This window comes from Procambarus clarkii, chromosome 67 (assembly GCF_040958095.1).
Source record: "Procambarus clarkii isolate CNS0578487 chromosome 67, FALCON_Pclarkii_2.0, whole genome shotgun sequence".
Classification (NCBI taxonomy): Eukaryota; Metazoa; Arthropoda; class Malacostraca; order Decapoda; family Cambaridae; genus Procambarus; species Procambarus clarkii.
The window spans coordinates 16,040,778-16,059,027 of record NC_091216.1 but is presented as its reverse complement, the minus strand read 5'-3'; the positions used below and the strand labels follow the sequence as shown (position 1 = coordinate 16,059,027).

General features: G+C 47.4%; 1 protein-coding gene across 9 annotated transcripts in view; it reads left to right on the top strand.

Annotated features, from left to right (window-relative positions):
• LOC123767543 (uncharacterized) overlaps window positions 1–18,250 on the top strand; it is a 357,685-nt gene that overhangs the window by 281,619 nt on the left and 57,816 nt on the right. For all 9 annotated transcript variants that reach the window (XM_045757248.2, XM_045757244.2, XM_045757243.2 and 6 more), the window contains one exon: window positions 8,376–8,416. In XM_045757248.2, coding sequence (XP_045613204.2) covers window positions 8,376–8,416 — 41 coding nt within the window. The remainder of the gene's footprint in view (window positions 1–8,375; window positions 8,417–18,250) is intronic.

Genomic DNA, 18,250 nt, shown 5'->3' with positions numbered 1-18,250 from the left:
TTTGTTTTTATTATTATTTTCTACCACAGACATGGACACACATTTACAATGTTTATTAGCATATATATAAATTTTTCTTCTGCCCTCCATGGACAGGGTTAGAGATCTGTTAAACATATATTGACCAGACCACACACTAGAAAGTAAAGGGACGACGACGTTTCGGTCCGTCCTGGACCATTCTCAAGTCGATTGTGAAGGTGGCACAATCGACTTGAGAATGGTCCAGGACGGACCGAAACGTCGTCGTCTCTTCGCTTTCTAATGTGTGGTCTGGTCAACATACTTCAGCCACGTTATTGTGAATCCTCGCCTGCATGTTAAACATATAGTTCTGTGATTTATTGAACAATCAACCACAGAAGGTGGCACCTTCTGTCTGGAGAGTGGCACCTTCTGTCTGGAGAGTGGCACCTTCTGTCTGGAGAGTGGCACCTTCTGTCTGGCTGGAGAGTGGCACCTTCTGTCTGGCTGGAGAGTGGCACCTTCTGTCTGGCTGGAGAGTGGCACCTTCTGTCTGGCTGGAGAGTGGCACCTTCTGTCTGGCTGGAGAGTGGCACCTTCTGTCTGGCTGGAGAGTGGCACCTTCTGTCTGGCTGGAGAGTGGCACCTTCTGTCTGGCTGGAGAGTGGCACCTTCTGTCTGGCTGGAGAGTGGCACCTTCTGTCTGGCTGGAGAGTGGCACCTTCTGTCTGGCTGGAGAGTGGCACCTCCCGTCTGTCTGGAGAGGGCCACCTCCCGTCTGTCTGGAGAGGGCCACCTCCCGTCTGTCTGGAGAGGGCCACCTCCCGTCTGTCTGGAGAGGGCCACCTCCCGTCTGTCTGGAGAGGGCCACCTCCCGTCTGTCTGGAGAGGGCCACCTCCCGTCTGTCTGGAGAGGGCCACCTCCCGTCTGTCTGGAGAGGGCCACCTCCCGTCTGTCTGGAGAGGGCCACCTCCCGTCTGTCTGGAGAGGGCCACCTCCCGTCTGTCTGGAGAGGGCCACCTCTCGTCTGTCTGGAGAGGGCCACCTCTCGTCTGTCTGGAGAGGGCCACCCCTCCCGTCTGTCTGGAGAGGGCCACCCCTCCCGTCTGTCTGGAGAGGGCCACCCCTCCCGTCTGTCTGGAGAGGGCCACCCCTCCCGTCTGTCTGGAGAGGGCCACCCCTCCCGTCTGTCTGGAGAGGGCCACCCCTCCCGTCTGTCTGGAGAGGGCCACCCCTCCCGTCTGTCTGGAGAGGGCCACCTCTCGTCTGTCTGGAGAGGGCCACCCCTCCCGTCTGTCTGGAGAGGGCCACCTCTCGTCTGTTCCCCCCAAACACACACTCACCTTTTCATAATTTCTGACGACACTTTTCTTATTATTTAAGACTTTATTCATTCTTCCTATCCCGTTGCAATATATTCATTCCCTTTTAATGCAAACCTGGTTTAGAGATTTCAGTACAGGTTTGTTGTAGGGGAAAGCGCCAAGCCATTACGACTATGTAGCCCTGGGAAGAGGGGTCGGGATAAGGATTTGGGATGGGACGGAGGGAAAGGAATGGTGTCCAGTGCCAAGAAGTATAGGAATCATTGAGGGGTGTGACGTCACTGAGTGGTTGGGAGAGAGCGTGACGTCACAGCGTTTGTCTAAGAGGATCAAGTGTACAGCCGCGCAGGGCGTCCGACCCCTCAGTGTTCACGCGCGTGTGTTCATAGTTTACGTTGTGTGTGTGTGTGTGTGTGTGTGTGTACTCACCTAGTTGTACTCACCTAGTTGTGTTTGCGGGGGTTGTGTGTGTGTGTGTGTGTGTGTGTGTGTGTGTGTGTGTGTGTGTGTTATATGTGCGCATGTGTGTGTTCATTGTGTGCGTGTGTGTGGTGCTGCATATCTAACACCGTTCATATTACCTCCCACGGCAAGACGTACATGTTTGGTTTAGCTGTTACATTGAGAGCATACCTGTGATATACTGGAGAGTCTTGAGAGCATACCTGTGATATACTGGAGAGTCTCGAGAGCATACCTGTGATATACTGGAGAGTCTCAGTATCGGATATCTTGCTCACGGTTGGGCTATGAGGAGAAAGCACTAAGCCGGTATGACTACATGACACCTGGGAGGGATACGAGGACAGGGAGCAGCGATGTGAGGAAGTGATGGAGGAACGGTTCCCAACCGTTTGGACTATCGGGGATCGAACGCCGGTCTAGCAAGAAAGGGGAGAGCGTCGCTCTGTCCAACAGTCCAGGCGATTCGGGTCTTAAAGCGTGTGTAGTGACTTCCGTCTTTGTGACAAGCCGCCGGCACTACATGGATGGTGGCCCTCGGGTAGAGGAGATAAGAGAAAACGGCAGAGGAGCTGCCAGTGTGCAACCGACCAGCCCGCGCTCTGCCAGCGTGTAAACATGAGGCCAGGGTGGCATTTCACCTTTGTAAACGCACATTTAGTCACATTGTGTAAAAAAAAAAAAAAAAAAAAAAAAAAAAAAACTCCAACACTGTTTATGTAGGACAAACGTAAATCTATGCATTTATGTATGTAGGTAAGATTAATATTTTAAAAGCACTATAATCACCTTCTGTGGTTGTTCAAAAAAAAATATATATATATATATGCAAACAAGCCTGAATGGTCCCCAGGACTATATACAACTGAAAACTCACACCCCAGAAGTGACTCGAACCCATACTCCCACAACTGGTATGTACAGGGACGCCTTAATCCGCTTGACCATCACGACCGGACATAAGGAAGTGATAGCCGAGGCTATTTGAACCACTTCCCCGCCGGCACTCGGATGGTAATCTTGGGCATAGCATTTTATCAAATCACCTCATTCTTTGGGGCACACGTGAGGAACACAAATGCAAACAAGCCTGAATGGTCCCCAGGACTATATACAACTGAAAACTCACACCCCAGAAGTGACTCGAACCCATACTCCCACAACTGGTATGTACAGGGACGCCTTAATCCGCTTGACCATCACGACCGGACATAAGGAAGTGATAGCCGAGGCTATTTGAACCACTTCCCCGCCGGCACTCGGATGGTAATCTTGGGCATAGCATTTTATCAAATCACCTCATTCTTTGGGGCACACGTGAGGAACACAAATGCAAACAAGCCTGAATGGTCCCCAGGACTATATACAACTGAAAACTCACACCCCAGAAGTGACTCGAACCCATACTCCCACAACTGGTATGTACAGGGACGCCTTAATCCGCTTGACCATCACGACCGGACATAAGGAAGTGATAGCCGAGGCTATTTGAACCACTTCCCCGCCGGCACTCGGATGGTAATCTTGGGCATAGCATTTTATCAAATCACCTCATTCTTTTTTGAATTTGCTTTGCAAATGTTTGCATTTGTGTTCCTCACGTGTGCCCCAAAGAATGAGGTGATTTGATAAAATGCTATGCCCAAGATTACCATCCGAGTGCCGGCGGGGAAGTGGTTCAAATAGCCTCGGCTATCACTTCCTTATGTCCGGTCGTGATGGTCAAGCGGATTAAGGCGTCCCTGTACATACCAGTTGTGGGAGTATGGGTTCGAGTCACTTCTGGGGTGTGAGTTTTCAGTTGTATATAGTCCTGGGGACCATTCAGGCTTGTTTGCATTTGTGTTCCTCACGTGTGCCCCAAAGAATGAGGTGATTTGATAAAATGCTATGCCCAAGATTACCATCCGAGTGCCGGCGGGGAAGTGGTTCAAATAGCCTCGGCTATCACTTCCTTATGTCCGGTCGTGATGGTCAAGCGGCGGGGCTTGACCATCGGGGATTAAGGCGTCCCTGTTAAGACCCTGTTAAGTCCTAGACCCTGTTCCCCTGAGACCCTGTTAAGACCCTGTTAAGACCCTGTTAAGTCCCTGTTAAGTCTGTTAAGACCCTGTTAAGACCCTGTTAAGTCTGTTAAGACCCTGTTAAGTCCTAGACCCTGTTCCCCTGAGACCCTGTTAAGACCCTGTTAAGACCCTGTTAAGTCCCTGTTAAGTCTGTTAAGACCCTGTTAAGACCCTGTTAAGTCTGTTAAGACCCTGTTAAGACCCTGTTAAGTCCCTGTTAAGACCCTGTTAAGTCCTTAACAGCTAGAGTCCCTGTTAAGATGTTTGTGACCATCGGGGATTAAGGCGTCCCTTAATCCCCCCCAGCGGCGGGGATTAAGGCGTCCCTGTACATACCAGTTGTGGGAGTATGGGTTCGAGTCACTTCTGGGGTGTGAGTTTTCAGTTGTATATAGTCCTGGGGACCATTCAGGCTTGTTTGCATTTGTGTTCCTCACGTGTGCCCCAAAGAATGAGGTGATTTGATAAAATGCTATGCCCAAGATTACCATCCGAGTGCCGGCGGGGAAGTGGTTCAAATAGCCTCGGCTATCACTTCCTTATGTCCGGTCGTGATGGTCAAGCGGATTAAGGCGTCCCTGTACATACCAGTTGTGGGAGTATGGGTTCGAGTCACTTCTGGGGTGTGAGTTTTCAGTTATATATATATATATATATATATATATATATATATATATATATATATATATATATATATATATATATATATATATATATATATATATATATATATATATATATATATGAGAGAGAGAGCGAGAGAAAAAAAAAGTTGAAAGTGAGCATAACTCCCGTACTATCACCAGAGGCAGACATAAACACGGGTGACACCGCCAGCATATGGAACGCTGGCCAACATTAGAACATCGTCCAGTAACCCCAACTCAGGACGCCGTCAAGGCCATCTACACAGCAGTTGATAGACCAATACTGCAATGTGCAGCACCGGCCTGGAGATCGCACCTTGTGAAGCATTAAAGCAAACTGACTTGAAGCTGGTCGACAAGGGCAGCCTCTCTGGAGTGAGTGAAAGGAGGCCGAGAGGATACGAGTGAAAGCTGAAAACGCAAATGAGTCTTAGGGAATGTAAGGAAATCTTCGTATCCTGTACCCGTACAGGGAACACGTCTATGCACCGAAGGAAGGAGTTGTGGAAGCCACCTCCATCCACAAGTATAAGGACAGATTCGACAAAGAATTTGCGCGGCAGAATAGTTCAATTGTGACGCAACGGGTATAAGGCTGGTAGGCGGGGCATGCAGAGCTACACCTCACGCCCTCGTAGTTACTAATAGGTAAGTACCACCACCCCCAGCGCCACCACCACCACCACACCCGCGCCACATCCTCCGTCATCACACTGAGAGGCTGTGGGCGTAAATATTTGAGAGTTCGAGGTGCGAGGTTCCTTCGGGGCGAGGTGCAGATTCTCTGGGTCTGACTGCACGCTATTTATATTCCCCCACACCTTAATTACCAGCGACGCCACTCCACACACCAGCCACACCGCACCACACCAGCCACACCGCACCACACCAGCCACACCGCACCACACCAGCCACACCGCACCACACCAGCCACACCGCACCACACCGCACACCAGCCACTCCACACCAGCCACACCACGCTGTGGCTGGCCAGGGCAAGTGTGGCCAGTCAACCCCCCCCCCCACTACCTCTCTACAGGTCTACCACCACTACACGCATGTTAAGTGTTACAGGTTTTGGTAAAGAGAGTATATGATGTATTACGCTGTAGATGACATTAATCTGCGCGGTGTCTAGTACTGTTTAAGGAGCGAATCATTCACATTATGGACCTCGGCCCTTGTAGCTCGAGCAGCGTGTTGTCCTTTATTGGGGGAACTCGCCTAGTTGTGCTTGCGGGGGGTTGAGCTTCGGCTCTTTGGTCCCCCTTTCAAATGTCAATCAACCTGTACTTGATACAATATCGGTATGTGGAATTATATGTACTGCTTTCGTTTCGTTGAAAAATGAGTGCTTTGAAATCCGATTTTACTGGTAATAAATATAAATATATATATATATATATATATATATATATATATATATATATATATATATATATATATATATATATATATATATATATATATATATATATATATATATATTGGAAATCCTCTAGATTTTTATCTATATCGTAGAGAGGATCAACATGCATCCCTCTCTAAGCCACACGTAGCATACAAGACTGAGTAATCCATCAGTCTTGTATGCTACATGAACAAACCCACAAGGGCTGTGACGAGGATTCGAACCTGCGTCCGAGAGCATCCCAGACACTGCCTTAATCGACTGAGCTACATTTGTTCATTTGATGCATCACGCTGGTGTGATTCCTGTGTGTGTGTGTTGTATGATACACGTGGCTAATTTATGCTTCAGAGTGAATCTCGATAGCGTGATCAATCCCCCCCCCCCCCCCATCCCTCCTCCCTGGACTTAAGTCACTCTAGTGCAGCTCTCAGCGGCCCCACGCACCTAGGCTATTTATAGGCAAGTCTCAGGTCTTTTTATAGACTTGCATGCACCGAGGAGGTAATTTAAGACGAAGACACAAGTGCTCCAGGAATTTTATGAGGTGTCCGAGGGATTTTGTCTCGTGTGGAGAGGTTACTGTTGGCGGTGGTGGGAGTCCTGTGTTCTGTGGTGGGGGTGAGGGGCGCCTACACCCTTCACAGACATGCCAGGGGTCAGCAGCCAGGGGTCAACAACCAGGGGTCCTTCAGACATGCCAGGGGTCAGCAGCCAGGGGTCAACAACCAGGGGTCCTTCAGACATGCCAAGGGGGGGGGGGGGTCTACAGTCAGGGGTCCTTCAGACATGCCAGGGGTCAGCAGCCAGGGGTCCTTCACAGACATGCCAGGGGTCAGCAGCCAGGGGTCCTTCACAGACATGCCAGGGGTCAACAGCCAGGGGTCCTTCACAGACATGCCAGGGGTCAGCAGCCAGGGGTCAACAACCAGGGGTCCTTCAGACATGCCAGGGGGGGGTCTACAGCCAGGGGTCCTTCACAGACATGCCAGGGGTCAGCAGCCAGGGGTCAACAACCAGGGGTCCTTCAGACATGCCAAGGGGGGGGGGTCTACAGTCAGGGGTCCTTCAGACATGCCAGGGGTCAGCAGCCAGGGGTCCTTCACAGACATGCCAGGGGTCAGCAGCCAGGGGTCCTTCACAGACATGCCAGGGGTCAACAGCCAGGGGTCCTTCACAGACATGCCAGGGGTCAGCAGCCAGGGGTCAACAACCAGGGGTCCTTCAGACATGCCAGGGGGGGGTCTACAGCCAGGGGTCCTTCAGACATGCCAGGGGGGTCTACAGCCAGGGGTCCTTCACAGACATGCCAGGGGTCAGTAGCCAGGGGTCCTTCACAGACATGCCAGGGGTCAACAGCCAGGGGTCCTTCACAGACATGCCAGGGGGTCAACAGTCAGGGGTCCTTCACAGACATGCCAGGGGTCAGCAGCCAGGGGTCAACAACCAGGGGTCCTTCAGACATGCCAGGGGGGGGGGGGGGTCTACAGCCAAGGGTCCTTCACAGACATGCCAGGGGTCAGCAGCCAGGGGTCCTTCACAGACAAGCCATCAATAAACTTGATTACCTGAAGTTTATTGAGGTAAAATACACACAAAGGGATGAGGTAGCTCAAGCTATTCTCACCCCGTTCAGTACAACGTGTTCATACATATATAGACACACACCACAAACAATAAACATATTACCGAATTTTCTGGTTTGTCTTCGGGAATAATGAAACGTTGCTTTGTTTTGACGAATAATTGACGTATTGCCCTCCCTTCCATCCTTATCCTCCCAGGGATAACATTTTGATATATAATCCAGTTAAGCTGCGGACGCACCTTACGTCATCCCCCGGAAGGGCAACTTTGGGTTACATGGCCACTGTAACTCTTCACTAAATCAACAAGCCTCTGTACCCACGCCACAGCCCACAGGATGTGTGTGTGTGGGGGGGGGGGGGGGAGAGGGGGGAGCACAACGTAGACCACCCATTTAAACATTATCATAACATCAGCTGGTTTAACGGTCTTCACGGTCCTTCGCCGACGGTCACGGTCCTTCGCCGACGGTCACGGACCTTCGCCGACGGTCACGGACCTTCGCCGACGGTCACGGACCTTCGCCGACGGTCACGGACCTTCGCCGACGGTCACGGACCTTCGCCGACGGTCACGGACCTTCGCCGACGGTCACGGACCTTCGCCGACGGTCACGGACCTTCGCCGACGGTCACGGACCTTCGCCGACGGTCACGGACCTTCGCCGACGGTCACGGACCTTCGCCGACGGCGCCATATTGCTGTTTCGCTGCAAGCCTGACTAGCTGGTGGCCTGACAACACGCACAAGACAGTGTTGTGAAGTGACAACACAACACCGTTGTGTGTGGTTGACAGCATATTGTCTTCTCTTATTTCCAGTTACTCGAACTGTTTTATAAGCATTTTAAATTTTGTTTATTTTTTTGTATAGAAAATGGAGTATTTATATACATTTTCTTTTCTCCTGCAGGCGCCAGCAACACGAGCTGAAGGGCGGGAATATGAATGCAGGTGAGTTGACCGGCCTTCCTCCTCCTCCATGACACTGGTGATATTAATAATGGGTTGTTGTGCTTGTTAAGCCGTGGATCACTACAGTAGTTTAAGGTCAGGTCCCAAGCTGTGTGGAGGTTCAGGCGGCGTCCTAGGTCAATTGTTATAATTGTGTCACGGCTGACCTACTGCCTTAGTTAGCTTAGCACTAATGTTGTTTAAATAATTTCGCGCTGTGTAAAAACATTTAGGCACGACAGAGAGGCTATGATGGTGCTCGCGCCCTCTTGCTTATTTGTGTTGCCTAAAGTGTGTTAATTTAGGTCGACAAAGTAGATTGTCTTTGAAGTGTACCCTGGAATTGCGAGCAATATTGGTACACAATGAAGTTTTAGGGTCCAAGAGTACATATATTAGTACGTTCGAACAATTATATGAGGAAGGGTTGCATTAGTGATTCTTTCATCACTATATAGATGAATGTAAAGATAAAACACACACAAATTACAGACAATTGTCACAAATATCATGTGTGTCCATATATATATACTTTGAGAATGTTTGTCCAAAGTTGTAGGCCAGACGCTTAGGGCTAGTGTCGCCCAAAATTTGCAGGGAGAATGGTCTGAGGTACCGGATGGATATAGGCTGGTCGAGGGTCGGCAGAATTCAAGAAGGGAACAGCGTGCCAGGGTCACATGCTGACCCCCACCACAATTTGTAGCACAGCCCGCCAGCTACACAAAATATTTTGAAAACTGAAACCAAAAAAAAATGTCTGACAAAAATACACACCATTATCCACAGATAGGAAGACTAACATGCTCCTATCCTTACTTTGGTTGTAATAGCATAAAACAGACGATCTTCCCACAGCCTCAAAAGCTTTTTTAAGCCCCGCGCCATTTCCAAAGCAAATGAATAACTATTATTTTTTTGTAATCACACTGCTAATGTCCTGCCACCAGTGGCCCACCCACACGGCAGTGGTAGACAGCTTAAGAGAGAGAGAGAGAGATACACCGAGAGAGAGAGATACACCGAGAGAGAGAGATACAGAGTTGCAGAGAGATAGAGAATAGGGGGATAGACCTGGGCAACGCCGGCTACCCAATATCATAAATTATTAAATTAATAAAAACAAATCCTATCCGAGTAGCCTGAATTTGTCTGTTGTAAACAGTTTACTTGCTGATATAAAATTTTACCTATTTAACTGGTTAATTAGGTACATGGTAAGAGCAAAACGCCGTATACTACCCAAAGATTTAGCAATATACAGTATCCCAAATTCGGACTGTGTGGGGTACCAGCACACTGCTTAGGCCTGTAGTGTCGTAATAGATGAGGTAAGCCTATTGTAAGTCATTTACAACCGTATCTGTAAATGACTGGGCTGAAAGCACATTTATGATCCAGCTCCCTTAGTGGGCCAGCCAGAGGCTTAGGGCCCGCGCAGGAATTTCCCCGCAAAAAAAAGCTCCTGAAGACATTATATTCGTCTTAGCATTTTCTACACAGTCCACCGGATGGGGATGAAGTCCGCGAGAAATGCCGGGAATTTGATTAGCATGTCACCTTTTGTTGGACAGTAACAATGGTATACATTGGTGACCCTTCGGGCACAGTCTCCCCCCCCCCCCCCCAAGTGGACAAGTGTCACTAGTTAAGAGTTCACAGATGAGGTGAGCCCTCAAGCGGAGCCCTCTTCCAGTGCACAAGTATCACTAGTTAAGAATTAACAGATGAGGAGAGCCCTCAAGCGGGGCCCCCTCTTCCAGTGGACAAGTGTCACTAGTTAAGAGTTAGATGAGGTGAGCCCTCAAGCGGAGCCCTCTTCCAGTGGACAAGTGTCACTAGTTAAGAGTTCACAGATGAGGTGAGCCCTCAAGCGGAGCCCTCTTCCAGTGGACAAGTGTCACTAGTTAAGAGTTCACAGATGAGGTGAGCCCTCAAGCGGAGCCCTCTTCCAGTGGACAAGTGTCACTAGTTAAGAGTTCACAGATGAGGTGAGCCCTCAAGCGGAGCCCTCTTCCAGTGGACAAGTGTCACTAGTTAAGAGTTCACAGATGAGGTGAGCCCTCAAGCGGAGCCCTCTTCCAGTGGACAAGTGTCACTAGTTAAGAGTTCACAGATGAGGTGAGCCCTCAAGCGGAGCCCTCTTCCAGTGGACAAGTGTCACTAGTTAAGAGTTCACAGATGAGGTGAGCCCTCAAGCGGAGCCCTCTTCCAGTGGACAAGTGTCACTAGTTAAGAGTTCACAGCCCTCAAGCCCAGCGGTCACACGCGTCATAGGGCGGAAGTTGAGAAGCGGCAGGATAAACAAAGCCGGGTTGAAGCTGTACCTAGTAGTTCCTGGCTGTATATAGCACACCTTTATGCCTGTCGCTGAAATGGTTACCCATCGTCAGGGCCAGGAAGCCCCTAAGGCGTATCATTCACCTCGCTAGCCAATGACTGACATTCCCCGGGAAGCTACCCACAACAGCTCCCTAATTTGTCCTAACGCCTAGTCCGGACCGGGAATTGAACTCGGGTACAAACGGTCGTGAACCAACATCGCTGCTCTGCGCTACAGGGTATACAGAGATCCTGTAGTACTGTACACACAGTATGACACGGTAATAGTCCCCGGGCGCAGGGGTAAAACACTCGCCCGAAGCTTCGCAGAACTATTCGCATACTTTGCGGCATTATATAATGGAATGTGAAAAAATTCAGAGATAACATCATCCATGGAGTCCAAGAAATGTGTAAGTACTTCAACAGCCTGGTGGACCAAACACTCACAAGTCGAGCCTGGCCTCGGGCCGGGCTTGGGGAGTAGAACAACTCCCAGAACCCCATCAACCAGGTATTCATAATGATGTACTGCCAGGAATCTTAGCCAAGTATCCAAGGTTTGCTTACTGTAGGTGCAGCCTGCACATGACTGTAAAGCTGCCGCCCAGTTGGGTGGGTGTGGAGCACATGACTGTAAAGCTGCCGCCCAGTTGGGTGGGTGTGGAGCAAGACTAGTAACTGTGTGACTCACCATAGATGTAAACACAGAGGTAGCCAAGTCGTGCACGGGTACAAACAAGAATAATACAATCACAAATGAAAATATTTGCTGGTATTATGCAAAAGGACAGTGTAGATATGGGCCCAGAGGCACGGAATGCTCATTCATGCACCCACGGAAATGCCGAAACTGGTTAGGGAAAGGCAGATGTCGTTTTGATACAGAGTGTAGATATTTTCACCCTAAGCTATGCACACTCTGTCAATGAGAGGAAATGCTACGATCTTCACTGCCCCGATTTCCACGTCAGAGGTACACAGCGCCATATAAGAGAAGAAGTCCAACATAATAGCCCTGAAAATTTTTTAGAGGCAGGTACAAACAGAGGGAGAAACAGACAGGCAGAAACGTGGCAGGAGTACGGATGGAGAGGGGGAAATGCCCAAGACTGGACTACAGTTCGTCATCAAGCCCACACATACTACACCCCCCAACTACACAGAGACTACCACACTCCCCAGTATCACTTCCAAAACTGGACAAACCATTGCCACAACAACACACCCTGGGTCAGGGTAGAGAGGAGGGAGAACTACCAAAACCTTCCAGAAGTGACACACAATATGGACAATCATTCATATTTGCAAACATTCAAGGTTTAAAGCCAAAGTCAAGAAATAAAGTTAAGTTCATAAATGGCCTTCTATTAGAGTCAAACTCAATATTTGGGGCATTCACGGAAACTCATACAAAAGATTACATGGATGGTGAAATCTGGATTCCAAATTATAATCTATATAGATGTGATAGAAAAACTAGGTCAAATGGAGGAGTAGGTCTGTATATTAAAGAAGACCTGGTATGCACAGAACTATTAAATTCAACTAATGAGGTGGTAGAGGTACTTGGAATGAAGGTAGAGAAACTAAACCTAATTATTATTCTAATATATAAACCGCCAGATACAACGATTGAGGAATTCACAGAACAGATGCACAAAATAGAGAACATACTTGACAACCTAGCAAACCCAGCTCCAGATATTATCTTTCTTGGAGATTTCAATTTACCGAGTCTAAGATGGAGAACGGCAAACACAAATATCATAGCAGGGAATGACCCGGGAAATAACCAACCACAGGTTAGAGAACTTTTGAGATTCTGTGACAAATTCTCGCTCAATCAACAGATTACAGAACCAACTAGGAACGAAAACACACTAGACTTGTTATTCACAAACAATGATGAACTAATCAGGGATATCACAATCTCAGATACTTCATACTCAGACCATAAGCTCATTGAAGTGCGAACTAGCATAAATAACGGTAGTAGGTCTAAGAGACCCAACAAGCGAGAAGGAATATTCCATCAATTCAATTTCAACAATAAGAGGATTGACTGGGAAAAAATAAATGTAGACCTTGCAACCATTCAATGGGAGACGGTCTTAAGCGACTAAACTCCCACACAGGGAATAGCTCAACTGACAGCTGAAGCTTACAAGGTCTGCTTGAAGCACGTGCCTGTGAGGAGGGGCAGAAAGAGGACCACTCTAGAAAGAGAACGGAGACGACTGTACAGGAGAAGGAAAAAAATAACGGAAATGCTTCGGCAGACACAACTATCACAAGCAAGGAAAACAAGCCTAAGCAGGGAGATTGAGGAAATAGAACAAACGTTGAAGCGATCATATGAGTCTGAGGAAATGGAATTGGAACAGAAAGCTATACAAGAGATAAGGAAAAATCCGAAATATTTTTTCACATACGCAAAATCAAAATCCAAAACCTCGACCAGTATTGGACCGTTAATTACAAATGAAGGTACGTACACAGAGGACAACAAAGAGATTAGTGAAATTCTAAGAAGCCAGTATGAGGCTATGTTTAGCACACCAATAAACAACATGAAAGTTGATGACCCAGACAGCTTCTTTATGAATGACATTCAAGCTGCAGATAATATAACGGATATTACCACAAACTCGGAAGACTTTGAAAGAGAAATTGATAATATGCCTATGCACTCAGCTCCTGGGCCTGACTCATGGAATTCAATATTCATAAAGAAATGTAAAGTACCAGTAGCGAGAGCACTCAGCGTAATATGGAGAAAGAGCCTGGATACAGGGGAGATACCAGCAGCACTTAAATCTGCAGATATAGCTCCGTTGCACAAGGGGGGGAGTAAAGCCTTGGCAAAAAATTATAGGCCAGTTGCACTAACATCACACATAATAAAAGTGTTTGAAAGAGTGATTAGGAATCAAATTTCTAGTTTTATGGAAAACAATGAATTGCACAATCCAGGACAACATGGATTTAGAGCGGGAAGATCCTGTCTGTCACAGTTACTCAACCACTATGACAAAATCACAGAAGCCCTAGAAGAAAAGCAAAATGCAGATGTTGTATACACAGACTTTGCAAAGGCGTTCGACAAATGTGACCATGGGGTGATAGCTCACAAAATGAGGTCAATGGGAATAACTGGAAAAGTAGGACGCTGGATACTCAATTTCCTGTCGAACAGAACACAAAGAGTAACAGTCAATCAGATAAAATCGAGTCCAAGCGATGTTAAAAGCTCTGTACCTCAAGGTACAGTCCTTGCACCGCTACTGTTCCTTATTCTCATATCTGATATAGACAAAAATACACGCCACAGCTTCGTGTCGTCCTTTGCAGATGACACAAAAATCAGCATGAAAATTACCTCTGCTGAAGACATTGAAAAACTACAAGCAGATGTCAACAAAGTTTTTGATTGGGCAGCAGAAAATAACATGATGTTTAACAGTGATAAATTTCAGGTACTCAGGTACGGCAAAAATGAGGATCTGAAACATAATACAGGGTACAAAACACAATCGAATCTTCCCATAGTAGGAAAACAGCATGTCAAGGATTTGGGAATAATGATGTCCGACGATCTAACGTTTAGGGAGCATAACCAAGCAAATATCGCGTCAGCCAGAAAAATGATCGGATGGATTACGAGAACTTTCAAATCCAGGGATCCCATCACAATGGTTGTACTCTTCAAGTCACTTGTGCTGTCCCGTCTCGAGTACTGCTCAGTACTCACTTCCCCCTTCAGAGCAGGAGAGATTGCTGAAATAGAGGGAATACAGAGAACATATACGGCACGCATAGACGAGATAAAACACCTAAATTATTGGGATCGTCTCAAAGCTCTCCAAATGTACTCTCTAGAAAGGAGACGAGAGAGATACCAAATAATATACACCTGGAAAATACTGGAGGGTCAGGTCCCAAATCTACACAGTAAAATAACAACGTACTGGAGTGAACGATATGGAAGAAAATGCAAGATTGAACCTGTGAAGAGCAGAGGTGTCATAGGCACAATCAGAGAGCACTGTATAAACATCAGGGGTCCGCGGTTGTTCAACGTCCTCCCAGCGAGCATAAGAAATATTGCCGGAACAACCGTGGACATCTTCAAGAGAAAACTGGACGGTTTTCTAAGAGAAGTTCCGGATCAGCCGGGCTGTGGTGGGTACGTGGCCCTGCGGGCCGCTCCAAGCAACAGCCTGGTGGACCAAACTCTCACAAGTCGAGCCTGGCCTCGGGCCGGGCTTGGGGAGTAGAAGAACTCCCAGAACCCCATCAACCAGGTATCAACCAGGTAAAGTGCCTCCTTGTATAGTGACTGCTGTGAGCCTCTTGTTGAATCACTTGATATAAAAAAGATTATCGATAAGTATATGTATTTGTGTAAATGATTATACCATATATATATATACCATTAACAATTGTGTAACTAGTTTCGAAAGATTGTTACTTGCTTAACTAAACGAACTCTGAGGTTCAGTTCCTGAACCCATTATGTGCTTCTATAACCCTTTCCACCCCCGCCCACGGGATGGGTATGGGGTGCATAATAAAGAAAGACTCTGAATCGGCGCCTCGCGAGCGCTTTGGCCTGGATTCGTATCCTGACCGGGGAGGATTGACTGGGCGCCAGTCCTTAACTGTAGCCTCTGTTCACCCAGCAGTGAACGGGTACCTGGTTATTAAATGATTTGGCGGGTCGTATTCCGGGGAACGTAGGATTAAGGACCTGCCCGAAACGCTACGCGTGCTGGCGGCTGTACAAGAATGTAACAACTCTTGTATTCAGGAGCCTAAACTCCTGAAGCCACCTTGAAATGGTACTGTAGAGGTACCCTTCGTCCAGGGGGTACAGACCTGATACTCGAAGGTTGGGTCTTCAGTCTATACAATAAGATCACTTATTGGTGCGAAAGGTTTGTTTGGAAACTTAAAATTGTGTCATTGAACAGTAGAGTTGCCATTACAAGACTTAATACCATTTATAGCTAACAAAAACACATTGCCGGTATCACATGTACTCTCTCTCCCTGTTGGGGAGAGTTCTCCATTACCCTGGACAACCAAAACATGATTTAAATGGACTTTAAAACATGCGCTGTAAAGGTTATCACAGTGTGTGACCAGCACATGCAAAAGGTGGATCCAAGCCTAGCCAAGTCGGCGACATCTCCCGTCACGCAGGGTGCAGTCGCACCTCCACAGATCTCCAGTATCAGCTCTTGATACTGGTAATGGCTCAAAAGGGCCACCACTTACGGGCTATTCATGCCCGTGCCACCATTTGAGTGGCTTAATCTTAATCAATCAAGCAATCTAGCCAAGTGCATACTAATTACGGAGTGAGGCTTGTTGACCCATACTAGGCTGCTCCCGTTTCTCTTGTGCTTCACCTGAATTCCTAGCTAATCTATTCTTGAACTTTGTTAAAAATTTCAATAAATTCTTTGAACCCGTGTTAATATGCCAGCTGACAGCACTCTAGTGTGTCACACAACACCTGAGGCTCATACTGAAGAGCACGGTTTGGGAATTTAAATAAGGTTATTGAGGTATGATTACACACAAAGGGATGAGGTAGCTCAAGCTGTTCTCACTCCATTCAGAACATGTTCATATATATAATATATATATTAACATAGACAACACGGTTTGGTGTTAGGCTTAAAGGCCAATCAACCTCTAAAGAATTGAGGCACACGAGGTGCTTACTGACCAACCAGTGACCTTCAGCCTTGGGCATAGTTAAAGTCTAGAGTAAAGTCTGTCTATACACCAAGAAGCAGAATACACCTCTATGGGGTATTTTCAGTTGTGTATTGTTTTAAAGTCAAAGCCATGTGATTCCTGGCCAGACACTCCCACACTCTTCAGGTTATCTTGAGATGATTTCGGGGCTTTAGTGTGCCCGCGGCCCGGTCCTCGACCAGGCCTCCACCCCCCAGAAAGCAGCCCGTGGCAGCTGACTAACACCCAGGTACCAATTTTACTGCTAGATAACAGGGGCATAGGGTGAAAGAAACTCTGCCCATTGTTTCTCGCCGGCGCCCGGGATCGAACCCGGGTGTACTACTTTGAACTCTGGTGTACCACTATACTATGGTACTACCAGAAACTAAAATAATAAAAAAAAAATACCTTCATTAAAAAAAAGTGCATTACCAAACACAAATTGGTCAGTTAGACATAGTATTTCTAGTGGGATGAATGGGCTGGCTGGCTGAATGGGCTGGCTGGCTGAATGGGCTGGCTGGCTGGGAGCTGGTCGGCCGAGAGAGGGAGCTGGTCGGCCGAGCGGACAGCACACTGGACTTGTGATCCTATGGTCCTGGGTTCGATCCCAGGCGCCGGCGAGAAACAATGGGCAGAGTTTCTTTCACCCTATGTCCCTGTTACCTAGCAGTAAAATAGGTACCTGGGTGTTAGTCAGCTGTCACGGGCTGCTTCCTGGGGGTGGAGGCCTGGTCGAAGACCGGGCCGCGGGGACACTAAAAGCCCTGAAATCATCTCTAGATAACTCTAGATATAACTCTATATACAATTTGTTGCGGACTGCAGATTGGGAGCCCCTCACCCCGTCCTCTTAAACAATGACCAGGTGCTAGGTAATCCAGCAGCCAAACACTCTGCTTATGAATGTTAAACATTTTACACACAACTAACAAATGATGACGTTCGAACTTTTATCGAATGGTGCTGTAAATACCAGCAATGACTCTGCACTACAATGACTGCCACCACATATCGTTGCAATGAGTTAGTTTAGGTCATTTATTATGCACCCCATACCCGTCTTGTGGGCGGTAGTGGAAAGGGTTACAGAGGCACATAATGGGCTCAGGGACTGAACCCCACAATTCATTTAGCCAAGCAAATTACAATCTTGATGAGCTAGTTACAAAATTCAGTATAAGTCGTCACATCATCAATGGGTTCGAGATCGACCACAAGTACAGTTAATAAATTAAGCAACTGACATGTGGAGAGCTAGTGTCACAATTGATATGTTTGTCCTGCACACCGCCCCCCATCCAGTGGGCAGCGGTGGATAGGTTACAATCACTTAGTTACTACCTACAGTTAGCAAACTGGGGATATTTGGCCAAGACTTCTGGTAGTAGATCAATTTGAATGAAATATTTACACATCGCTGGAACATTGGTTATAGAATTGTCTCTGAATTCACGTATCTTTTCGCACTCCATCACATAGTGACGGAGGGTGTGCGAATAATTTTGTTGACACAGTTTACATTTGGTCAGGTCTACATCAGCAGATAATGAGAATTCCCAGAGATACTTGTAACCGAGTCTAAGCCGAGCAATAGTAACATCTAGAAGTCTGCTGATGTTATTGGATGATCCATAGATGTGTGGCTCCTCTTGCATGATAGTATGATGATAGATGGAATTACTGGTGTCAATTTCACTTTGCCTCAGATCTACAAGATCTTGTTGAAGTTCTCGGTGTACTGCTGCTCTCAGATTG